This window comes from Eucyclogobius newberryi, unplaced genomic scaffold, assembly GCF_026437365.1.
Source record: "Eucyclogobius newberryi isolate DKJ021-1_F unplaced genomic scaffold, fEucNew1.0.hap1 SCAF_17, whole genome shotgun sequence".
Lineage (NCBI taxonomy): Eukaryota > Metazoa > Chordata > Actinopteri > Gobiiformes > Gobiidae > Eucyclogobius > Eucyclogobius newberryi.
The window spans coordinates 4,081,892-4,107,691 of record NW_027315801.1 but is presented as its reverse complement, the minus strand read 5'-3'; the positions used below and the strand labels follow the sequence as shown (position 1 = coordinate 4,107,691).

At 42.4% G+C, this 25,800-nt stretch overlaps 2 protein-coding genes and 1 pseudogene across 2 annotated transcripts in view; 1 reads left to right on the top strand and 2 right to left on the bottom strand.

The window, feature by feature from the left end:
- Positions 1-1,981: 1,981 nt before the first annotated feature.
- Positions 1,982-8,377, bottom strand: LOC140362555 (uncharacterized). The gene is made up of 6 exons (XM_072448637.1): positions 8,031-8,377; positions 6,646-6,764; positions 6,420-6,583; positions 5,116-5,387; positions 3,730-3,848; positions 1,982-2,145 (listed from the first exon to the last, which is right to left on the bottom strand). The coding sequence occupies exons 1-6, from the start codon at positions 8,375-8,377 to the stop codon at positions 1,982-1,984; spliced, it is 1,185 nt and encodes a 394-aa protein (XP_072304738.1).
- Positions 8,378-10,677: 2,300 nt separating this feature from the next.
- The window catches only part of ptk6b (PTK6 protein tyrosine kinase 6b), a 31,942-nt gene continuing 16,819 nt past the window's right edge, over positions 10,678-25,800 (bottom strand). The window contains exons 4-8 of the mRNA XM_072448754.1: positions 14,962-15,118; positions 13,501-13,662; positions 13,242-13,423; positions 13,020-13,173; positions 10,678-11,511 (exon numbers count right to left, since the gene is read on the bottom strand). Coding sequence (XP_072304855.1) covers positions 11,309-11,511; positions 13,020-13,173; positions 13,242-13,423; positions 13,501-13,662; positions 14,962-15,118 — 858 coding nt within the window. The 3' untranslated portion in view covers positions 10,678-11,308. The remainder of the gene's footprint in view (positions 11,512-13,019; positions 13,174-13,241; positions 13,424-13,500; positions 13,663-14,961; positions 15,119-25,800) is intronic.
- Positions 21,387-25,765, top strand: LOC140362511 (mitochondrial ubiquitin ligase activator of NFKB 1-like; annotated as a pseudogene).

The window sequence follows — 25,800 nt, the reverse complement described above, 5'->3', positions numbered from 1 at the left end:
TCATAAAGCCTCTCCTAAAGAAGAGCAGGGGTCGGGGGTCAGGGGGAGTGGTCATAAAGCCTCTCCTAAAGAAGAGCAGGGGTCAGGGGTCAGGGGGAGTGGTCATAAAGCCTCTCCTAAGGAAGAGCAGGGGTCAGGGGTCAGGGGGAGTGGTCATAAAGCCTCTCCTAAAGAAGAGCAGTCTTGATGCTGCAGTACTGAGTCATTACCGGCCCATCTCTAATCTGACATTTTGGGGCAAAGTCCTTGAAAAGGTTGTTTACCAACAGCTCACAGATTTCCTCTTAATAAACAACTCATTTGATGTTTTTCAGTCAGGTTTTAGACCTCATCACAGCACTGAGACTGCTCTTGTCAAGGTGACAAATGACATCCGCCTGAACACTGACACGGGCAAAGCCTCAGTCTTAATTCTGTTAGATCTGATGCTGCTTTTGACACTGTCTTACAGTGGGACTCATACAGAGACTAGCTCCAACTAAAGCATGGATGGGCTGATATTTGTGATTTTAACATATTACGGGGCCAACAAATCTACTTGAAGTAAAGAACTTTTTACTTCAGTAAAAATAATAACTATTAATTTACTCTTATATAAAATCATAATTGCATGTCCACATTTTAGCCTAATTGTTAGTTTGGTTCAGTTTGTTCAAAAATACAAATGAGGAGGCTCTGATAATGACACAAGAGCACACAGACTGGGGCACGGTCAGGACCACAAATATAATCACATCATTTGGTGGCTATCGGCCGATACAATACTGGAACCGATATATTGTTCATCCCTGATTATAACATGGATGGAATGTCTTAAACGAGACATATTAACTGAGGCTCGAGCGATCAGAAAAGTCCTGTTTTCACTTACCCCCTATCCCTGCCCACAGGAATGTTGTGTTACAATTTTTCAACAGTAAAATGAAATAAATATGTAAAGAGGCTTGTCAGTTGTGTGGTATATGAAGCTGTTTCTATTCCTGAGCTGTTTAGATCATTATTGAGGTTTACAGTGGACGAAATGTAAAATATTGTTCTACTTATGTTATAGTTTATCACTAACTTCCAGAACAATCCTGATTTTCCTGTTTGGTGTTTTCAGGCAACACAAACAACAATGACCTCATGTTCACAGCAGAATACACCGTGTTTATGAGTGCAACAGTGAACCCTCGTGGTGAAAGTTGGTCATTACCGCTCAGTGGGAAGAATCAGAGTTTATTACACTTTTTTTATTACAATCTCAATATTTCATAGCAAATCACACTAAGAACAGAAACAGGGAAAAATAGTGTAACATTTTCACAATATTATCATTCTATTTTTACTTAAGTGCATTCATTTACTGTAAAGGTGCGCTGTATAACGTCTGGTGGTGATGTGTTTGCTTTGCCTAGAAGGTTCCACAGTGGGGCATTAGACTTCTCCAGCTTGCATTATTCAAACACATTCCCGTCACAGTCCTCCCTAGTCCTCATGTCACTGTAACCGTCCCGAGGAGGAAAGTCACACATAATTTCATGGGAAAAGAAAGTTAAAACTATACTGGTCAGGTTTTTGGAGATGCAAGCCCACTCACACTGAACAGTTTTTGTACATCTTACATATACATAAAAAACAAGACTATTAAAAATGTGCTTTTATTTTTGTTTTTACTAAAAAGTTACGTACTGTGCCTTTCAGGACGGAAAAATGCAAAAGCAAATGTCTGTATTTATTTGTATAGTTGTTGTTTTTGTTGTAATCTTTTTGATGAGTTATATAAAAGCATATTTCCTTACGGCATTCGGAGCGCTTCCACTGTGTCTCAAAACACTCCAATCTCTACAAATAAACTGAACTTGATGCCTAAGGTGGGTTTTCCTGGTTATTCTATGCATATAATACTGTCGGGCATAAATACATAAGTATAAAACAAAGCAACAACTGGTATTGGACTTGTCGTATTTGTTGCGTCTCGACGAGCTCGTGAAAGCGTCTGTCATCTCGCCGCGCAGGGATCTCCCAGAATGCCCATGGAGGCGATGCTGTGCCCGCTGTAGTGCTGCACCAGGGCACTCACCGACGGGAAGTGTGGCGTCTGCTGCAGGTGGTAGTTGTTCTCCTTGTTCTTGAGGATTTTAAAATGATTTACCGGTGTGCTCACTGTAGGAAAGTCGAAACACGAGAGAAGACATTGTAGTAAAACGCTGCATCTAAAGCTCCCATTTTGTCAATCAAAATGGTGTATATGTGTAGACAACATTTGCAGCTTAAAAATGATCAAATCTTTTTTGCCCCAGTACTGTATATTGTTTTTTCCGGACTATAAATTGCACCTTTTTTTCATAGTCTGGGCTGGGGACTTATACTCCAGAGTGACTTATATGTGATATTATTCGTTATTTTCACACTGACAACCACAAGAGGGCGCTCTAGGCTCTACGCGACGCAGAAGAAGAATCTGCACTTCCTCTTCCTCTGGAGTTTGTGGAGTTGTTTAGAAGTGACGCAGAGGAAGAAGAATTCAGTGGATTTAGTGATTTGGGGTAAAACTGATGCTTTGGTAAACTTGTTAGCATGTTCTTTATGCTATAGTTATCTGAATAACTGTTCATATGTTACGTTAACATACCAGACACTTACCACAGTTCTGTCTGTGCCTCATGTAGCTGAAGGTGTTAGCGTTAGCATACGTCATGTAGCTGAAGGTGTTAGCGTTAGCATACGTCATGTAGCTGAAGGTGTTAGCGTTAGCATACGTCATGTAGCTGAAGGTGTTAGCGTTAGCATACGTCATGTAGCTGAAGGTGTTAGCGTTAGCATACGTCATGTAGCTGAAGGTGTTAGCGTTAGCATACGTCATGTAGCTGAAGGTGTTAGCGTTAGCATACGTCATGTAGCTGAAGGTGTTAGCGTTAGCATACGTCATGTAGCTGAAGGTGTTAGCGTTAGCATACGTCATGTAGCTGAAGGTGTTAGCGTTAGCATACGTCATGTAGCTGAAGGTGTTAGCGTTAGCATACGTCATGTAGCTGAAGGTGTTAGCGTTAGCATACGTACAACTATTCACCATGTTCTCTAATCTGTTATTATTTAAACTGCATTTCAAGATGAAATGTCTGTTCTTGGTCTGGGATTTTATCTAATAAATTTCCTGGAGACTTATACTCCAGTGTGACTTATATATGTTTTTTTATCTTTTCTGTTTTGGCTGGTGCGACTTATAGTCCAGAAAACATAGTCTTGTAAAAGCTTCTATTCAGGTGAAAATGAGACCACGGCGCTTTCTCTGCCTCTAAATCTAAAACGTTCTGTTCTCAGAGAAGCAGGATGTGTTGATTGAGCTGAGAACAGGAGCCACGCCTCTTTCAGCGCCACAATCTTCAGAACTCTCTAAATGTGACAGGACACGTACAAAATGTAAAGAATGACTATTGCAGCGGGACAAACGGGATGAGTATGCCGTTTTAAAAGCTGTTTATGACGTTGCTTTTTGTTTAGCCCTGTGTCCCTTTTGCTATTTGCATTTCTCGTTTAACATAATCATTTAAAACCGAGCGTGACAGTTGTGCTAATGAGTCTGTTGATGCTTTATGGCCCTCCAGGCTTTTGAAATCTGCCTGGGGGGAAAGTTAAAGAGAGAGAGAACCTATAAACACTGACATTTGTGACTGAAGCAACATTTTAACATCACGAGCGACATAATAAAGTGGAAAAAAGTGTGTGTGGCTGTTAGCATCTGTGTACCTGAGAAGACTATTCCCACTGAGTCCTTGTGGCTGCGGCGAATGAGCCAAGCCCTGTTTTGGTTTTTGATCTTCAGAATGGCCTCAGTCTCAGAGCGGCTCAGCGTTCCAAAAAACCATCTGCACAAAAGAATACGTTGTATAGTTGTGTATAATCAGAGCCCAAGTATTGAAGGGAATATTTGTTGAAAGAAGTAGAAGTACTGTAAAGTGAAATGTGTCGGTGTAATCCCTCATTCGTCCAGGCGTGTTCCATAGTAGAAAAAGCTTCAGTTGTAGTCATCTGGACTCAGTTTGAAAAAGTAGACGTTTCGACTCTCATCCAAGAGTCATTGTCAATAAAAGAATTTAGGTCGAGAACTCCGATATTAATACTGTTCTGTGGTAAGACCCGCCCATTCTATCCCTTATGTGTCTGGCCTGTCGGAAAAACTGCAGAGAATTTTTAGACAACACGAAGTCCCTGTTTATTTTAAACCAGGAAACACTTTAAGACAAAAACTGGTTCACCCTAAGGACAAGTTGCCGACTCAAAAACAGAGCAATGTAGTTTATTCGATCCAATGCAGTGAAGAAAGCTGTAAAGAACGTTACATAGGTGAGACGAAACAGCCTCTACACAAGAGGCTTTATCAGCACAGAAGAAATACTAGTTCAGGACCTCAGAGTGCCGTGCATCTCCATCTTGAAGCCTCTAATCACTCGTTTGAAGACGGTGAGGTGAAGGTTTTAAGCAGGAGAAAAGATGGTTTGAAAGAGGAGTCAAGGAAGCTATTTTTGTTAAAAAAGAAAGACCTTCTTTAAACAGAAATGGAGGGCTTAGGTTTAATCTTCCTGTTATTTATAATGGTATACTGAACCCCTGGAAAGCTAGAGGACCAGGACAAGGACATTTAGATGCTAATCAGGTACTCAGGGTGGTTGAGCCAGGGTCTCACAAAGACAAAGAGGTTTCTAATAGCCCATTAAGATTCTGAATAGGCTCGGTAGATACAAGGGGGGAGTTTCTATTGAAACAAACAACTCTTTCTACTTCAGGAAGGCTCCGCCCAATGGGCGGGTCTTACCACAGAACAGTATTAATATCGGAGTTCTCGATCTAAATTCTTTTATTGACAATGACTCTTGGATGAGAGTCGAAACGTCTAATTTTTCAAACTGAGTCCAGATGACTACAACTGAAGCTTTTTCTACTATGTAAAGTGAAATGTATAAATCCTGGAGCTGAAACCTTTCTCATCTGCAGACAGTAACGACAGTAATGGCTCAGCTGGCTGGTGTTTTATAATGAGAAATAGGTGATTTCTTTAGTAATTCGACATAATGTGTAGCTGTTTTCTGTTATCTTTCTACATAGCACCTTTAAGTGACGGTAGGTCCCACTCACGGTTGTGCCTCCAGCGTCTCCTCCATCTCCAGGTAAATACCTGGCACAAACCCAGAGGCCAGGACTTGTAGGCTTTGGTCGACCTTCTGGACTTTCCACCACTGCTCACTGCGTCCCAGCACCTTAAACCGGTCAGCTCTCAGAAAGGGAAGCTCCGCCTCCTGCCGGGCCTCAAAATCCCACAGTGCCACGAACAGCGGTTCTTCCTCCAGCGGGACAGAGAACTCCAGCTCTGATACGCCGGGCATCGTGTCTGGGACCTCAGGCTGTTTCTGGACAGACAAGCTCAAAATAATAAGTTGAATTTGCTTTAAAGAGCAGAGATGGTTCCTGTCGTGGGGGGGCATAAGGGTCCTTCACATTGAGCCAATCCCCTCCATGAACAGAGGAGTTGTCCACTTGGTTGTTAGTTATAAATATAATGTTTAAAGTGTTTTTTGAGAAGGGGTCGTAGCCAAAAGCGTGGATGGTCCTGTCACAGCAGGGACCATGGACCAATACAGGGACCACCTGTGGGGGGCGCTGTTCACTGGTCAGTACGGGGTCTCGTCTTTGGTCAATGGTCTGGTCTCTGTTGTGGTCTGTGGTGTGGAGAGAAACCACAGAAGCCACGGACCAAATGCAGCACAGACCATGGACCACGTACAGACCAGTGAACAGCGCCCCCCACAGGTGGTCCCCCCACAGGTGGTCCCCCCACAGGTGGCCCCCCCACAGGTGGCCCCCGCACGGGCCCCTGCACTGGCCTTGGCTCGCTCCGGTCTGTCCTCAAGTCTCTGCCGCTGTTTCTGGAATTGTCCCTGAAATTGTCTGAACCGTCTTGTTAACATTGACTGAATATAATGAATTATATGAAGTATAAACTTACAGTATAATGACCACACCTCTAGAACCTGCAATTTTGGGACAGTAAGTCTGTTGCTTATCCACCTAGATAATGACTGTACGACGAGTGATGTAATGATGTATAGTAATAATAGAAATAATAATAACACATTTAGACCTACATAAATAAAATCACAGCTTGAATGATGGATTACTTATAACATGAACACGAATACATCGTTTGTTTAATACTGTATTAGCATGATAATAACATGCAAATCTGAATATACATCTGTACTTTTACTCGAGTCATGAAAAGCAGTGCTTTTAACGCCAGCTAAAAACCTCCATTAAGTTGAGACTTGATTTGAATTAGTTTGACTTAAAATAGACATACAGTAATAACGATAAATGTATTTAAAGTGCACTTCAAATAGTAAAAAGCAATATAAAGATGGGCCTTTTGAAAGTTGTTCTACCTTGGTGCATAATTCTCCCAGTTTCCCGATCCCCTCCAAGCCAGTGTCAGTGAAGTGGTGCACCAGGTCGACCAGAGAGGCGAAGTGCGGCGACGACTGAAGGTGATAAGCGTTGTCTTCGTCCTGTTCAACCTTATAGTGTTTCACTGGAGTCCAAGACTTGACTGTCAAACAAAAGGACAGATGGTTCCATGCCCTCCTGACTGTAGCTTTGTGACGTGTTTACCTGAGAGGACGTATCCCGCCTCAGTTTCACTGCGGCGCACCAGGAACGCCCCATTTTCACTTTCCGAGTTCATAATGAGATCCTCGGCCTCGGAGCGGCTCAACATCCCACAGAACCACCTGGGAAAGTGGAGAAGGTGGAGAAACATTGGGTGCAAGTACTTGAATAATACCAGCTTTTCAGTGCCCGCTCTTTATATTTCTATTTTCTAATTGCTAAGGAACACGAGTCTGTACGTGTGTCCTTCATAAAGATAACAAGGAATGAATGAAAATGTCACATATTTGCTGAATAAACTGAATAAAATAGAATGTGTCACACCAATGATGATTAGGGTAATAATAAAATAAGCCTGAATCATGCTTCATAAACAGTTTGAATTAAGTCTTTGTTCAGGCCGTGTTAAGGCTAATTAAAGAGTAATTATTATAGAGTTTCAAGTCAATTCAATTCATTTTCCCCCTTAAATGTATTAGTGGATTAGAGTGGTTCCCAAAGCCTCTTTTCAGGCGGTTCTCTGCGTCCGAGTTTGCCCTTTTCTACTGACAGTGCCGTCTGCGGATTTCCTGGAACCATTCCTCACACATTGTTCAGTATTTCCCGAAAAGGAAACCAGTTTTATCACTGCTGAGTGGGCGATGCAGAACGCGCTCATGCACAGTGAACGTCGAGTAAAAGCGCGATCACTAGATTTCACAGTGTCTCCACAAACCCGACTCGTACGAGGCCTAGAGGAGCGACCTTCTGCTCGTTTCAATGGAAATGTTGTTGTAGCCGTAACATTCCACAGTGTTGTATGAAGTGGATCTGGTTTTAACTTTCTATTTACATGGGATTATACGTGGAAGATGAAGGCTGTGGCTTAAAGATAAACTTGTGCTTGTGTTGCCTCTGCATTTACTCCCACAATGCATCATCGAGCACCGGGTTTATGTAAACAATTAACCGACAATTAACTGCAAAGAGCTCCAACTGACTGTTAAAAAGCAAAATGTTCAGTGTTAATCAACATAGCAGACATGATATGAATGCTTCTTTGACGTACAATATGCTGTAATATCGCAGATTACCGTATTTTCCGGACTATAACTCGCACCTTTTTTCATAGTTTTGGCCGGGGTGCGACTTATACTTATATTTATACTTATATACTTAAAGCGACTTATATGTGATATTATTTGTTATTTTCACACTTACGACCGCATTTTACAAGTGCAACTTACATATGTTTTTTCCTTCTCTATTATGCATCTTTTGGCTGGTGCGACTTATAGTCCGGAAAATACGGTAAATGTTCAGTCACTGATTGTCATATTTTGAGCATTTGCCAAGAGTTAATCAGTAAATCAATTCAAGTGTCGATATAATTCATAAATATAACTCACGGTTGCGTCTCCAAAGACTCTACCCTCTCCAGGTAGTTGTAGGGGACGTTCCCCGTTCCCCGGACCTGTCCCTCCCGGTCCATTCTCTGCACCGTCCACCACTGCTCACTGCGTCCCAGCACCGTGAACCTCTCCCCCTTCTGAAAGGACATCTCATCTTCTTGTCCCGCCACGAAATCCCGCAGTGCCACATAGATGGATCCCGTCCGCGGCGTCTTTTCGGGGGACAGCTGCACCGGGCCTAGCACCACCTGGTTGGTCTTGTCTTCTGTCCTCTTTTGGCCCCTGAGCCGGTCCAACAGCGAGTTCAGGCAGGAACAGGCACCGCCGCGCACACCGTCCCCCATGTCCGTCCCGTGTGTACCAGCGCGTCTTATGACTTCCACCTTAGATGTCTTGGCGTGTCCTCACCACACCTGTCGGACAGGTAAATACTGCAAACTGTGACTGGAATGCTTTATTTAGAAACTACAGCAACACTTCCTGGTTCACAGATGAATTTAGTCTTTATTTGTCAGGGAACGTGCACAACATCGTGAATCTTCAAGGGAAAAGATGATCTGCACCAGATTGAGCTTCTTTCCCTCTGCCGTCCAGTAATAAAAGTTCATTACAATTACAGCACGTTACATTTTATTATTAACATTAGCTCAGTAAATTACACAGTACACAATACACAGTTCAGACTAAGGTAAAACAAAATTACAGTTAAACTTGACTGATGTCGGCAGCGTTGATTATCAGAATGTGTTTTTTCAGGTTTAGAGTGAAGTTATGAATATCTACAGATCATTTCATCCGTCTGGAAGTTGATTCGACTGTAAGAAAAGGCAGAGGATCTTTTTGGGACGGAGCCTTTTCTGCTGCTGTGGAGCGGGTCCATCGTTCAGAGCAAAGTTGGACATATTTCTTCAAGGGAGCTGGAGCAGCATTATACAGATGAAGATGGAACATGAAAGACAAGGTTTACTTGTTAGATTTGAGCATTTGTATTACCAGTAGTATATACCATTTTTGTTTAAAGAACCTCTTGTTTTTATCTTTGGTAGAGCCACACTCGATTTGACAGGTAGTTAAGCCAAACAGAACATTTTGCGGCTGCTCTTTTCTGCCTCAAGCCATTGACCATGGCCTGTTTTTCAGTGGCTTGTGTTGTGGTTTTCATGGACACTAAGTTCTCCCTCAGCCCGTTGCTCAGACTTGGCTGATGCGACCCACAATGTTCCTTCACAGACAAATGAATGATGGAGCCGTATAAAAGTATAAACATCTTTATTTCGTGCAGTTCATGTCATTTATCTGCCCTCCTCACCAGAAACAGGTCAAAGAGGATGTTTAGAGTCACTTACAGGAGCACAACTTAAAGTGAGTTAGCCTTTAGCTCAGATGACATTTTGACATCTAAATTAAAGCACCAAAAGGTTTGCACACTCAACAATGACTTTTATCCAGGCTTTGCCCTAAATGTGGTTGATGTATTGATACCAGCCGACGCACTCTAGATTATTCATAATTTGCAGGTTTTTAGCTGGTCAATACTAACGGTTATAAGTAAACTCTTAAACTCTTAAACTCTTAAACTCTTACCGCATTAGTCGAGAAGTGTTCCAGACCATGAGCTGTTGTCCTGCTCACGTTAACGTTATAGCATTTTAAAATGAAAACGGAAAGTCGTTTCTCTGTTGTTGTTGTTGTTGTTGTTGTGACAGTGCAGAGTTTAGCTTCATTGCTAACGGGAGGGGGAGATAAAGGACACTCCGACACACCCACAACAATTCATTTCCTCAACACACAGATTCAGAAAGATCTTATTTAAGGAGGGTGAATAAATAATGAAATGTGTGCGATCCTAAAGTCTGCTTCAGTGTCGCTGTGAGCTGCAGTGGGATGAGAATCTGCTTTCCACCGTTTACTTGAATTTGTTCCTTTAGATGTCATTTTTGCCACTTCCTGTCAAAATTGTTCCGATGCCATCTGCATAATCTCTTTTACTTTGTGGGAAAATATTACATTGTAGTCATCTCGAGAATGACTTTTGGATGAAATGTCTTTTATAACAGTTTCCACATGACAACTGGGTCTTTTAGACGGAACTGTCCCAGACGAATGAGGGATTTCATAAACCTCTTTTACTTTCCTTAGAATCAGAATCAGAAAGAGTTTATGTCTTATGCAGGTTTAAGTTCCTATGTTCAATATATCAATCTTGCATATATTAAATTAGAATTGTTTTTATTGTAAAACAAAAAAAGGTTGCCTTTCCACAGATCGGACTTGTAATCTGCCTGCCCTGAGGATGTTTCCTGCTTGTCTCCATGGAAATAGATACGTTTAATACCACACTGTGGAACATTCCAGTCTTTATGGACACAATACTTTAACAATAGTTCAACAATGACACAACTGTGTATTACTCCAATCCTCTAGAGGGCAACGCACAGGAAGTGACTCGCGTTTATTGATCCTGCCGGCAACGCTAAAATACTGAGGCAGAAGAAATACATTAACAAACGGGTTAAATTACTTTTTATGGTAATGTTTGGACTCTGGTCTGTTTTTTACTTCTTTATTTATGTGTATAAGTAATGTAAGACCTGGGATTATTGAAGTACCTTAACCGTACTCTTCCATCTTCCATCTTGTACGGCTCCCAGTTGAGCCGATCAGGATAAGGGCTAAGCTAACCTTAACAGGCTTTTTCCAGGCTACCTTTCTCCAGCTCTTGAGCCAGAGTCCAGGGCGAGTATTGGATGAAGGTTTTAGGTTGACCATCCATAAAGAGCCACCCAGGGACCACCCCACACAGAAAGGCCCCACACTGCAGAGTGCAGATCAGCTTATGAGTTCATAAACAGAAAAGAAACGAGACCTTGTTTGTGGAGGTCACATGATCTGAAACACTTTCAAGTTTAAAAAGAAGGACGGGATCATTTATTTGTACAGACAATAACTGCAGCCTTAGACAATCATGGCAACGACGTGATTAAGAACAGTACTATTTGGTGCTAGACAGACAAAATGTGGTGCTTGGTAACTAAATGTACTAATCTGATTAAAAGAGGAAAGCTAAGCATAGGAATGATCAGAATACATTTGCAGATACAATAAAAATAAACAAAGACGTTTCTGGTTTTGATGAAGATACACAATTATAACCAATTAGACAAAACAACTCAAGGTCGCAGCATTTTCTATATACAATAATACATTGTTTAACTACTGTCATGTTCAAGTCTTTCCCTTTGCATTGCACTAGTCCAGTGATGTATTTCTTTCGTTCAGTTCATGTCCTTCTCCTCCCACTCGTAGGACGCGATGCTGTTGTCCAGCCGCTGCTTTAGTGACCTGAAAGTAGGTCTGCTCGCGGGCTCTGCGTCCCAACAGTCCGTCATGATTTGATAGAGAAACTCGGGGCACTTGAGTGGACAGGGCATTCGGTATCCTTTTGTCACGTGCTCAAAAACTTCTGTGTTGTTAAAAGCTGAAAAAAGGGAAAAAGTTCATGACAACATTGAAATCCTGCAATGCCAAAATGAGTTTTAGACTAGCGAAGGTGTTCAGACTATGAAAGCACAAAGAGGGGCAGATATTTCCAGCTTTGGAGATGGAGAAAGACTAAATACAGGATTGCTCAAGCGTCTGTTATAGAGGTGGGAGATACTACATAGCAACACGTAAAATATAATCACTGCAGTGGGTTGTTTTGGAACAATGCAACGTTAAAATATTCATATAATAGAGTATATTGAAAAATGTCAAAGGCGTTCCAAAGTTGGTCTAACCTGCCATGACAGTAGAGGGCAGTAACGTGCTACTTGTCACAGTGTACTCAGATGTGCCCAGTGTTACCGAAGTATCAGTACTGAAAGGCCCAGATTTACTGCTAAATTGTGAGTACTACTTAAAATGTGCACATGCTTTTTGTGGGCGTGTTGCACCTCATTTACCAGAACCTGCATGTTTTATTAGTGGTGCAAATCGCATATGTAAAAGAGTTTGCTGCGGCGGGTGCAGAGGAAGTGCTAATGTGCTGCTTCTCCTTTTGGAGAAACAGACATATGAAGTTCTGAGGATATTCACGGGGACGTGCTTCATTTGTACAGTTTTGCTCCTCGTTCAGATCGTACAGAGCCCACAAAACATTATCATTTGCAGTTTCTCCACCTCAATTTTGTTCGTTGGGGAAAATTGCCTTGTTCCTTGGGTAAATGCACATGCTTTTTGCTCGAGTTTAGCACACGCAGCCCTTTTAAAACCTGTGCAAACGATTTGTAACTTTTGGCCTTAGCGTTAGCTATTCACTCTATAAAGTTTCCAAAGTAGTCGTCATTCTCATCAAAACAATTAGTAGCCCATAGACACAGTAAGACACAATAAGACACAATAAGACACAATAAGACACAATAAGACACAATAAGACACAATAAGATACAGTAAGACACAGTAAGACGCAATAAGACACAATAAGACACAGTAAGACACAATAAGACACAATAAGACACAATAAGACACAATAAGATACAGTAAGACGCAGTAAGACGCAATAAGACGCAATAAGACGCAATAAGACGCAGTAAGACGCAGTAAGACGCAGTAAGACGCAATAAGACGCAATAAGACGCAGTAAGACGCAGTAAGACGCAGTAAGACGCAATAAGACGCAGTAAGACGCAGTAAGACGCAGTAAGACGCAGTAAGACGCAATAAGACGCAATAAGACGCAATAAGACGCAATAAGACGCAATAAGACACAATAAGACACAATAAGACACAATAAGACAGCTGGTTGACAAGTTTGACTTTCAGTCCTGAAAATTCAAGCAAAAATGGAATCGCAATAGATCAATCTTTTGGGATACATTGTGTCGTGAAACATGAATCATGATTGTATCAACAAATGCTTGGCAATCCTCACACTAAATCGACAGTGAAGTCCACAACAAATGCTTTTTACAGTCCATGAGATCTTTAAAAAGAGAGCGCACTGACCAGGATAAGGGTTTCCTCCACACGTAATGATTTCATAAAGTAAAACTCCAAATGACCAGACGTCAGATTTGCTCGAGAACTTCCCATGGCTGATGGCTTCAGGCGCGCTCCACTTATAAGGAATCTTTTTATCTTCTGTTACATAAAAAGGTTCCTTGAAAAAAGAATAACATGCAATATGTGTTAGAAGAGCAAATAAAATGGCACGTCGCCCGGTTGTACCTTAATGACTCGGCCCAGCCCAAAGTCGGCCACTTTACAGATGTAGCCGTCGCCCACCAGGACGTTCCGAGCGGCCAGGTCTCTGTGGATACAGTTGTTCTCCTCCAGGTACGTCATCCCATCAGCCACCTGTGCTCCCATGTCCACCAGAGACACCGTGTCCTGGTGCTTGCCCTCTGGACCTAAAGGAGGTGGTTAGTGAGGTGGACGGTGGCGTTTTATTCATCAATCGATCGTCCGTACACAAGAGAGCCCTGACCTCTGAGGACGTGGAGCAGGCTGCCCTTCTCCATCAGCTCGGTCACGATGTAATATGGAGCAGACTCAGTGCACACGGCAAACAGGGAGATCAGGTGACGGTGACGCAGCCTCTTCAATATCTCCACCTCCCGAACAAACTCCTGGTGGTTCAGCTCTGAGTCTGCAAAAGAACAATCCTCATGTACTCAGTCAATCGATCGGGTACTCTAACCACTAAGCCACTGTCACTCTGTATTATATTATGATAGAGGTGTGTTTTAGTCATTGCAAAACATTTACATTTATTCAAGAAAAGCGTCTCGATTTCAAGGGGAACCAAATATAGTTTGATGTTGATGATGACTTTGAATTGGGACTTTTCTTATTACACATTTTAACAAAAAGGAGAAAAGAAAGAATAGTCATAATATTTTTTACAAGAGACACATTGAACGACTTTGAATATCAAAAACTAACAAAATGTTGTTTGAAAAAATCTTACTATTAATCATAGGGAGGTAAACACAGGAGAGGAGTTGCAGTATTCATTTTTTGAACAGAGTTTGAATGTAAAGACAAAGATGGCAGATATGTACTGATGAAAGGAACTGTTAATGGAAAGGTTTTTACTCTGCTGAATGTGTGTACTCCACTATGGAGTGATGTCACCTTCTGTCCTGATTGTAAACCACTCTGAGGGAATCCTAATCCTTGGCAGCGATTGATTATATGTATCTAACCTTCATTGGACATGAAGGGACTGGAGGGACAATGACTTTTGGATGGAAGTCAAAATGTCTAAAACAGTGTCCATGTGAAACCTTCTCTACCAGCTTTGAATGACATTTTGTTTTGTGTAAAGCTCTTTTCTTGTCCTTAAAATGGGGCAACAACCGGTCCGATTATCCCATCAACAGCAGATGGTTCAAAACTATGACTGGGCCAACCGCAGTCTCCTGGCAGGTTCCCTTTCTGTGCAGGAGCGGGGAATCCCTTCTGTGTTGCAAAATCACTGAGTCATTTGCTTCACTGAGTCGTTTGCGTATTGCACAGTATTGAGAGGAATTACAAGAATGTCGACATCTCACATTTCAAAACTGTTGGGTTGTGGTCAAAGAAAGGTGGATGACGGCAACTGGTAAATACACGTGGAAGAAGTTTGAAGTTACACAGTTCTCCTCCTGTCTGTTTGAAATATTAAAAATGTCATAAACCTGATCCGTCTGCGTTCCCTGGTGCGAAGGAAACCTGTTCAAATATTGCTTTTAGTGATAACAATTGTGATTCTGATTTATGACATGACAGTGAAGTTTTGTGTTTTGGTTCTTAAGACGATCATCCAATCAGAGTGAGTGCAGGCCACCGTACCTTTAACAAGCTTCAGCAGCGACTAACCCGCGATACTGTTGGTTTTTATGACAGAGGCGTTGGTAGCACGTGGAAGACGCAGCGATAATGGCAGAATAAGAGAATGACGTACCGTTCTTGAGGATCTTGATGGCCACGCTGATGTGGTTTTTCCAGCGCCCCCTGTAGACGTCAGAGAAGAACCCGCTGCCCAGCTCCTCCTCCAGGGTGAACTCCGACCTGGGCAGCTCCCACTCATTCAGGTCCTGCTCCGTGGGCTTCGGCTTCTTCTGCACAGAAATGATACAGCATGTGACTTTGGGTAACGCTTTCTTTGGGGTTTCTGAGACAATAGAACATCCGTCCACTCCAAGAAGTATTAAAGGGGACGTATCATGCACAATAGACTTTTTAAAGCTTTATTTGTGTTGCAAAGTTGTTCCCTCGTCAAAAACATACTTGGAGTTGTCAGACGGGTACTTCAAAAACCTGGATCTTCTGTTTCAGCCAATTTTAGAACCAATGTCTGTCCTTTTCTACTGTTGACCGTCCTGTCCTTTTCTACTGTTGACCGTCCTGTCCTTTTCTAGTGTTGACCGTCCTGTCCTTTTATACTGTTGACCGTCCTGTCCTTTTCTACTGTTGACCGTCCTGTCCTTTTCTACTGTTGACCGTCCTGTCCTTTTCTACTGTTGACCGTCCTGTCCTTTTATACTGTTGACCGTCCTGTCCTTTTCTACTGTTGACCGTCCTGTCCTTTTCTACTGTTGACCGTCCTGTCCTTTTCTACTGTTGACCGTCCTGTCCTTTTCTACTGTTGACCGTCCTGTCCTTTTCTAGTGTTGACCGTCCTGTCCTTTTCTACTGTTGACCGTCCTGTCCTTTTATACTGTTGACCGTCCTGTCCTTTTCTACTGTTGACCGTCCTGTCCTTTTCTACTGTTGACCGTCCTGTCCTTTTCTACTGTTGACCGTCCTGTCCTTTTCTACTGTTGACCGTCCTGTCCTTTTCTACTGTTGACCGTCCTGTCCTTTTCTACTGTTGACCGTCCTGTCCTTTTATACTGTTGACCGTCCTGTCCTTTTCTACTGTTGACCGTCCTGTCCTTTTATACTGTTGACCGTCCTGTCCTTTTCTACTGTTGACCGTCCTGTCCTTTTCTACTGTTGACCACTCCCCCACTCTTCAACCACACTCCCAATCATCTCTGGTTGTCTCGGCTCGAAAGAGAGACAATCAGTCAACAAGCGCTTTAGTTTGAACGAGGATCATGGGCCGTTTTCAATTAGATTCTAATAATTAAATATGACATAACAAAATATATAAAAACTTTAATGTTTGATCAAAAGTTAGTCATTTTTTACATCAAGGTTTTATTTAATTTATTTTTGTCCTAAATGTTCCTTCTGTGGAGTGATGCAGTCAATTTTAAAAAGCATTTATTTGGAAAAGCAGCTAAATCTGAGGACTGGGCTTCACATGCAGCGAGACCAGAGCACATAACCAGCAAGACCAGAGCACATAACCAGCAAGACCAGAGCACATAACCAGCAAGACAAGAGCACATAACCAGCAAGACCAGAGCACATAACCAGCAAGACCAGAGCACATAACCAGCAAGACCAGAGCACATAACCAGCAAGACCAGAGCATATAACCAGCAAGACCAGAGCATATAACCAGCAAGACCAGAGCAGATAACCAGCAAGACCAGAGCATATAACCAGCAAGACCAGAGCATATAACCAGCAAGACCAGAGCATATAACCAGCAAGACCAGAGCATATAACCAGCAAGACCAGAGCACATAACCAGCAAGACCAGAGCATATAACCAGCAAGACCAGAGCATATAACCAGCAAGACCAGAGCACATAACCAGCAAGGCCAGAGCATATAACCAGCAAGACCAGAGCACATAACCAGCAAGACCAGAGCATATAACCAGCAAGACCAGAGCACATAACCAGCAAGACCAGAGCACATAACCAGCAAGACCAGAGCATATAACCAGCAAGACCAGAGCACATAACCAGCAAGACCAGAGCACATAACCAGCAAGACCAGAGCACATAACCAGCAAGACCAGAGCACATAACCAGCAAGACCAGAGCAGATAACCAGCAAGACCAGAGCACATAACCAGCAAGACCAGAGCACATAACCAGCAAGACCAGAGCGCAAGACCAGAGCACATAACCAGCAAGACCAGAGCATATAACCAGCAAGACCAGAGCACATAACCAGCAAGACCAGAGCACATAACCAGCAAGACCAGAGCACATAACCAGCAAGACCAGAGCACATAACCAGCAAGACCAGAGCATATAACCAGCAAGACCAGAGCATATAACCAGCAAGACCAGAGCAGATAACCAGCAAGACCAGAGCATATAACCAGCAAGACCAGAGCATATAACCAGCAAGACCAGAGCATATAACCAGCAAGACCAGAGCATATAACCAGCAAGACCAGAGCACATAACCAGCAAGACCAGAGCATATAACCAGCAAGACCAGAGCATATAACCAGCAAGACCAGAGCACATAACCAGCAAGACCAGAGCATATAACCAGCAAGACCAGAGCACATAACCAGCAAGACCAGAGCATATAACCAGCAAGACCAGAGCACATAACCAGCAAGACCAGAGCACATAACCAGCAAGACCAGAGCATATAACCAGCAAGACCAGAGCACATAACCAGCAAGACCAGAGCACATAACCAGCAAGACCAGAGCACATAACCAGCAAGACCAGAGCATATAACCAGCAAGACCAGAGCACATAACCAGCAAGACCAGAGCACATAACCAGCAAGACCAGAGCACATAACCAGCAAGACCAGAGCACATAACCAGCAAGACCAGAGCATATAACCAGCAAGACCAGAGCACATAACCAGCAAGACCAGAGCACATAACCAGCAAGACCAGAGCACATAACCAGCAAGACCAGAGCACATAACCAGCAAGACCAGAGCACATAACCAGCAAGACCAGAGCACATAACCAGCAAGACCAGAGCAGATAACCAGCAAGACCAGAGCACATAACCAGCAAGACCAGAGCACATAACCAGCAAGACCAGAGCGCAAGACCAGAGCACATAACCAGCAAGACCAGAGCACATAACCAGCAAGACCAGAGCATATAACCAGCAAGACCAGAGCACATAACCAGCAAGACCAGAGCACATAACCAGCAAGACCAGAGCACATAACCAGCAAGACCAGAGCATATAACCAGCAAGACCAGAGCACATAACCAGCAAGACCAGAGCATATAACCAGCAAGACCAGAGCACATAACCAGCAAGACCAGAGCACATAACCAGCAAGACCAGAGCATATAACCAGCAAGACCAGAGCACATAACCAGCAAGACCAGAGCATATAACCAGCAAGACCAGAGCATATAACCAGCAAGACCAGAGCACATAACCAGCAAGACCAGAGCATATAACCAGCAAGACCAGAGCACATAACCAGCAAGACCAGAGCATATAACCAGCAAGACCAGAGCACATAACCAGCAAGACCAGAGCATATAACCAGCAAGACCAGAGCATATAACCAGCAAGACCAGAGCACATAACCAGCAAGACCAGAGCAGATAACCAGCAAGACCAGAGCATATAACCAGCAAGACCAGAGCACATAACCAGCAAGACCAGAGCACATAACCAGCAAGACCAGAGCATATAACCAGCAAGACCAGAGCACATAACCAGCAAGACCAGAGCACATAACCAGCAAGACCAGAGCATATAACCAGCAAGACCAGAGCACATAACCAGCAAGACCAGAGCATATAACCAGCAAGACCAGAGCATATAACCAGCAAGACCAGAGCACATAACCAGCAAGACCAGAGCACATAACCAGCAAGACCAGAGCACATAACCAGCAAGACCAGAGCACATAACCAGCAAGACCAGAGCACATAACCAGCAAGACCAGAGCACATAACCAGCAAGACCAGAGCACATAACCAGTGCAATGTCTGAGGATGTGACTCTTCACTTTCTGCACTGCATAATGTTCATTCAAACAAATATTAAGCCTATTTTTATTTTTGTTCTTATCGCCTGTTCTTATTTATATCCTATAGCAGATTTAAAAAACAGATTTTTCTTTCTTGTTCATTGGCAATAAACCTTTTTTGATTGTGATTCTGAATTGAATTTTATTATGTCCAACTTCAGATTGTTCACCCTTAACCTGAGCATGTTAAAAAGTGTTCAAAGATATTGCTTTATGAGTATTATCTCTGCATTGAGATTGTCAGAGCGGTGAACAGACACAAAAGTACTTGGCCAAAGGTTCAGCTTTATTAAAATCCCTCATTTCTTGCCCTCATTTCTTCCACCATGGCACACCTTTCTTATGGCCATCTCCTTTACTTTTTGGGGTCGTGTCTTTCGCTGACTGTGGGACGAAAGAGACTATTGCATTATTGAAAGAGCTCCTCGTTAGGGTTTTTCCTATTTCTTCTTCTTCTTCTTTGGTGTTTTATGGCAGTTCTTATCCAAGTGTTACATTACCACCACCCACTGCAGTTCTACGTCTAGACTACAGACGATTGTTGTTGGTCTCTTCTTCTTTGGTGTTCCATAGCGGCCGGCATCCATAGTGCCACAACACCGCCACCCACTGCAGCTGCGCCGCCCGGAGTCATGTCAGGTTGTAGAGTAACACTACAACGACGCACCGAACTCTATAACCTTCCACTTAACCCTGTGTTATATAAGTAAGCTTTTTTTTATGTCATATGAATGTTGTTGTTGTTGTTGTTGTTGTTTTATGGCGGTTGGCATCCGAGTGTCGCATTACCACCAGACTTTATTCCCCAGACTTTGTCGTAGTCCTAAAAGTTGTTGTTGTTGTTGTTGTTGTTGTTGTTTTATGGCGGTTGGCATCCGAGTGTCGCATTACCACCAGACTTTATTCCCCAGACTTTGTCGTAGTCCTAAAAGTTGTTGTTGTTGTTGTTGTTGTTTTATGGCGGTTGGCATCCGAGTGTCGCATTACCACCAGACTTTATTCCCCAGACTTTGTCGTAGTCCTAAAAGTTGTTGTTGTTGTTGTTGTTGTTGTTTTATGGCGGTTGGCATCCAATTGTTGCATTACCGCCAGACTTTATTCCTCAGACTTTTCGTAGTAAAGTTGTTCTTCCAGTGCTTTGACCTCCAGTGCTTTGACAAAGCACTTGGAAGACCTCATGTGCTTTGAAGCACTTTGAAGTAATAAAAGCAGCGGCTCGGGCCTCAGTTTGCGGCCAACTGGCATTAAAAGCGACTACGACAAAGTCTGAGGAATAAAGTCTGGCGGTAATGCAACACTTGGATGCCAACCGCCATAAAACAACAACAACAACAACAACACAACAGCAGAATATGCACAACTACAGTAGGTGGCGGTAATGTAACACTTGGATACCAACAGACATAAAACACCAAAGAAGAAGAATATAAGCGGCGTACAACTACAGTAGGTGGAGGTAAATGCAGCCTTTCAGTTAGCTGTAACACAACAACACTTGGATATCAGAAACAGAATCAGAAACAGATTAGGTTTGTCGCCATTGTCAATGAACAAAATTCAAAAACATCGGAACTTGTCTTGGTGAACACAAAACAATAAAACAACAAATAATGAACAAGTCATAACAACAAGCTATTAGACCAAAAAAAAGAAAAAAAAGAATAAAAATAACAAATAGGCACAAATGGACAGTTGTACAGATATACTGATGGAGTGCAGAAAGTGAAGAGTGCGGTGAATGATTGAATTATGATTAAAGTGAGAAAGTGTTGAAGATGCGCTCATGAGTCCAATGGCAGAGGGAGAGAAACTGTTCTTGTGGCGGGAGGTTCTGGTCCGGATGGACCGTAGGGTTAGGGTTGCCAGAAGTGGGGAAGGGGGGTGTCAAATCTGCAGTAGGAGTTGAATTGCTGGGCCGGTTTTCTGTCGTCTGCAGCAGGGGGGGATATGGGCTTGTAGTTGGTTAGAAGCCAGAGCCCACTCCACACAGAGGCGGGTTGTTGTTGGAGAACTGCTGCTTCGGACACGTATTGTACTGAGATTTAGCTCTCGACACCTCCCTGCTAAATCCGTACTTTGCATCTTTGTAGCGCTCTCTGTCACCGGCCCTGTGCGCTGCCTCCTTCTGCTGCCTCGACTGCCTCAGTTTGGATGTGAACCAGGGTTTGTCACTGTTGAAAGTGACTTTGGTGTGTGTTGGTATAATGCTGTCCTCACAGAATCAAATGTATAACGTCACAGTGTCCGTGTCCTCATCCAAACTCTCTGTGGCAGCTCTGAAAACCTCCAAGTCGGTAATGTCCAAACAATTGCAAATTAAAGTCACTTTTTATGATAATGCAAACTCAAACCAATTTATTGCTCAGCTTGTATTGGACTTTAAGGGCCAGAATATGGGGGGCCGTCGTAGTCGCCTCTATAAATGGAGACATAAAATCAACATTACAATTGTTGACACACTTGAACATGGCCTGTAACATGTGTTTTCTTTGTGTTTTCCGGTCTGACAGGATGAATCTGTACAACGGGATGTCCATAGCTAAGTATGCGGTTTTGGCAGCAAGTTCAGCCCTTCCTGCATTGTTTTATTCAATCTACAGGGACAGCGCCGCCATCGCCAACAGAATCAAGGTCAGAACATACACATTTCATAACACCGTCTTAATTATACTCCGGTGGGTGATATATATATATATATATATATATATATATATATATATATATATATATATATATATATATATATATATATATATATATATATATATATATGTATATATATATATGTGTGTGTGTGTATGTACATGTATATGTATATGTATTTTTAATGACTCTGCAAGTTCAAATTTTCCGCTCTGTTTGCAGCTATATAAAGATACTTGTTTATTCATTTTGCAAATCTTCAATTTAGTTATTAAAAAATGTATGTATTTGAATATTATCTTTAATGTTGACGAGCCCATGTGAGGACCAGAGGAATAGCAATGGCTTCAATGGGGACCCACAATGAACACAATGACCACAATGACATATTGCCCACCTTTACTTGGAACAGTACTTTTCTTTTCTGTTACATTTTTATCTCCACTTGAGTTATTTTCAATCAACAATATTTCAGGAAGATCTTTGACTTTCTACATTCTGAGCCCCCTAATTATCACAGAGTCTTGTTGTCACAGTAAAACTAACAATGACCAGCACAGATTAAGAAGATTAATCATCTTGTCTTATCATATCAGACGAATGGTAAGAGAAAGCTAGAGTGTTAACAGAGTCTGTTTGTGGACAATAAAACGCTCTATAATTAAATGCAGACACATGGATCTCATTTTAAGAGCTGCTTTTTCAATATATCTGTCCAGGTTTTCAGGTATTGGCTCTGAAAATATTTGGATTTGACATATTTTCAGCCTGTTATCTATGTTTTAACAGGAAGCAAAAAAGGTGTCCATTGACCAGGACTTGAAACAGATTTTGACTGAATCCCCGGGCAGATGCATCCCTTACGTCGTCATCGAGGGTGAGTACAGCGCCTTCTTACTGTGCGTTTTATTGTGTTTTTTAACATTATAACAGCACTTGTTTCCTCTCAGGTCCAGTGAAAGCTGTGAACAAAACCCTAGACAGCCAGTTTGTGAGCAACTGCAAAGGCGTGCACAAGTGCCTGACGGTGAATGAGAAAGTTATTGTGTGGGATAGCACCAATTACCTCTGGTACGAGCGACACGACGCACGACCCATAACAGTTCAGCTCGCAGTGCACATCCTCAAAACACACATATTAGAGCTTATTTTTATTGATTTTTGGCCTTTAAACTTGCCTTTGTGTATTTCTGCTTTGGCATCTTATGTTTAAGAACTTAAACATAACCACTCTCGCATCAGAAATTTGTGTTTGCACTCCATCTGCTGGCAGGAGAGGGTATTACCACGGAGACATAAACAAAAGCCAGCTTGCCCCTACATGCTATTGTAGCGTGCAGCTGTAATGAATGCAGTTTGACGTCAGAATCTGGCAGTGATTCATGGATTCACAAAACTGGGGATTTATTTTAAAAAAAAAAAATAGTTTACAACGTCATTTAAACTTTAAAAACAACTTCAAACACCAAGTGTGATCTTCCAAAGAAGGGTATTATGTGATATTTCTACTCTTTTGTGGTTCATTTCATGTTCCGTTCACATTTTTGAACCTTTACAGGAACATTTGTAGACTATTTTTAAAACATTGACTATAAGAATCCAAAAACACATCAATACATTTTTTTCAGTATTGCCCACGCCTAACTACTCTATATAAGCTATAAATAAATAATACATGTAAGTCTTTTTCTTTATTACTTTCCAACAGGAACGGTGGAGAGGACTTGCTCACCGAGTACAACAGAAATGTCCCCTTCGCCATCGGCTCGCTGGACGAGAACGCCTCTGTGCAAGTCATTTTTCCAGACAAGGCCGGAGAGATAAAACTGGAGATCACTGCCCAGGAATTTCACTTCACCAGCGGCGAGAGACCGAAAGGCATCCTGCAGACAGAGCAGATGCTCTTAGTCGGAGAAAGCCTGACCGGTATCGGCGAACTAGTTCTCGACAAGGACGTTGTCAAGTTACAGCCGCCCCAGGAAGGCTACGACTACATTCTCAGCCGCTTGGATTACAAGACCTTACTGCATAAACAAGAGCTTAGCGTTCAGCGTTGGAAGGATATCACTGTTTTTTTCAGTGCGGCCGCGTTCTTGACTTGGGCTAACGTCTTTTGGAAGAATTAGAGCAAGCAAAACCGGAGAGCGATAGTTGAGCGGCAGAGGCCGAGGCTGCAGGGGCTGGACTGGGACGATAGGAGCTTTTCGCCCACGGCCTGCACGGTGTGTCTGAGTCAGGAGCGCCAATGCGTTTTCCTGGAGTGCGGACTCGTGTGCGCCTGTCTGCAGTGCTACAAGGCTTTACCCAGGCCCAAAAAGGCTACCATAATACACAGTTACGATACCTTACATCATGATGTAATGATGTATTATGGGACACTTTTTGGGCCTGGGCCTTTTACAAAAGAAGAGAAAATCATGGCACACAAAACCCAAGAAAACGTCCCATTTACTACAAAGTCTGTCAAAGTTATTCATTTTCAAATCAGAATGTGCATTATAATGTTATTCCAGTCCTTGATTTTTTTGTGAGCGCCATTTTCGCAGCAGCCGGGAGAATTCTCCGGAGATTGTGTCCATGGCAGGAGTTCTGAGGCCCAGTGGGATGATGATGTCATACAGTGTCTGTGAGGCTTTGTTGATCTCAGTTTAAAACTTGTGAACAACATGACAATCCCAAACACGTGATAGTGGTTTTCTCCTGCTGCCACATTCTCTCCAACAGTCTGTGAGTAATGAGCACTTTGACATGGGCTAATAAAGAAACCAGACACACTTTTCCATCAGAATTACCACCAAACACTGGATCTCCACTGAGATGAACATATACCAGTTTCTCTCTTTCTTTCTCTTTCTACCTCTCTTTCTCTTTCCCACTCCTTTTATTTTTTATTTTTTATTACGGTATAGCGTAAAACACATACTTTGAAGAAGGAAAACTACAGTATGTAGGGATAAATGCACCTTTTCAGTTGGCTGCCAACCGCCATTAAAAGCAACACAACAACAAACCCGGGGAACATTTAGAACCCCGAGTTTATCCAAGTTAGACAATCCAACATGTCTGCGCCAATATCACACCACAATGTGTGGTGTGATCAAAAATCAAATTAAAACACAACCAGAGGGAGAAAAACAGACATAACTCAAAAGACATCCCACATCCTTGAGATGGCAAAATTATAGCCGTAGCCTCGGAAAAAAAGAAACAAAAGGGAGAAAAAGCTAAATGATCTGCAGATTGCTGGATGTAGATCATGCCAAGAAGGGTAGGCCTCAAATGCTACAGGAAATTGAAAAGATAAGAGGAGAAACACACCTGACCTTACAGGAAGTAGTTCAGAAAATGCTCTTTACCAAACAAAGATAATAATATTTAAATCATACAGATGTATTAACAAGAGTTGGGCAGCCATTCCACTCATTAAATTAAAGATAGGTGGGAAAAGAGAGGCTCACTTTGTTCTGGCTGATGAAGAATGGGAAAATATATGTACATCTCAGTGGAGAACGACAAAATCACATGTTTGGAGAGAATTCTGCTGGAAAAATGTGACACGTTTCTTTATAACACCGTGTCAAAGTGCCCATTGTGCAAACTGTTGGAGAAACTGTGGCAGCCACAGGGCAAATGTCCTGTTGCTCAGAAGTTGTGGATCAGTTTTCACATCCTCAAGAATTTGTGCAGCTTCCTCACAATGATCCTCAGACACAGTCACATGGATGCAGTGAGTTCAAGACCCATTTGGTTTTTGACTAGTTTGTGTGTCAAGAACTGCCCAGTCCTCAGATTTTTCTGCTTTTCCAAAGTAAGAGAAGAAAAGTACAAATAAATTAAATCACTTCACAGAAGGAAAATGTAGGTAAAAAAATAAATCCTAAAAGAGCTGAGGAAGCTAACAAAAATCCAATATCAATATTATAGTTGCATCCATGATACAGTCAACTAAAATGCAAAGTTATTTTATTGGCAACCACAGCACATGAATGTGGTTTGAACCACTGTAGATGTGGTAGTACTGAAACTTACCCCTAGATGTAACTCTGGACAAGGGTTTCCAACTGTGATTCGAAGCCTCGAAACATCAAATGCTTCAAACGCTTTGCTGTTTCATGAGGCTTCACTCTGCCCATCACTAACAAGTATCTTATGATTTGTACCAACCACAGTACATTTTTCAAAGTCCGAAAAATGCACATAAAAGCCCTTATGCATGTGTTGCTGTTAGCTTCCTCAGCTCCTTTTGAAAGATAGCCACACTCGCTCCGAGCCACATCGGCAT

Excerpts from the sequence above, each read along its gene's own strand:
- LOC140362555 (XM_072448637.1), bottom strand. The coding sequence starts at position 8,377 with ATGGGGGACGGTGTGCGCGGCGGTGCCTGTTCCTGCCTGAACTCGCTG. Across the intron at positions 6,765-8,030 it reads GAGTCTTTGGAGACGCAACC|GTGGTTCTGTGGGATGTTGA; the intron begins GTGAGTTATATT and ends CCACTTTCCCAG. Across the intron at positions 2,146-3,729 it reads AGTGGGAATAGTCTTCTCAG|TGAGCACACCGGTAAATCAT; the intron begins GTACACAGATGC and ends ACTTTCCTACAG.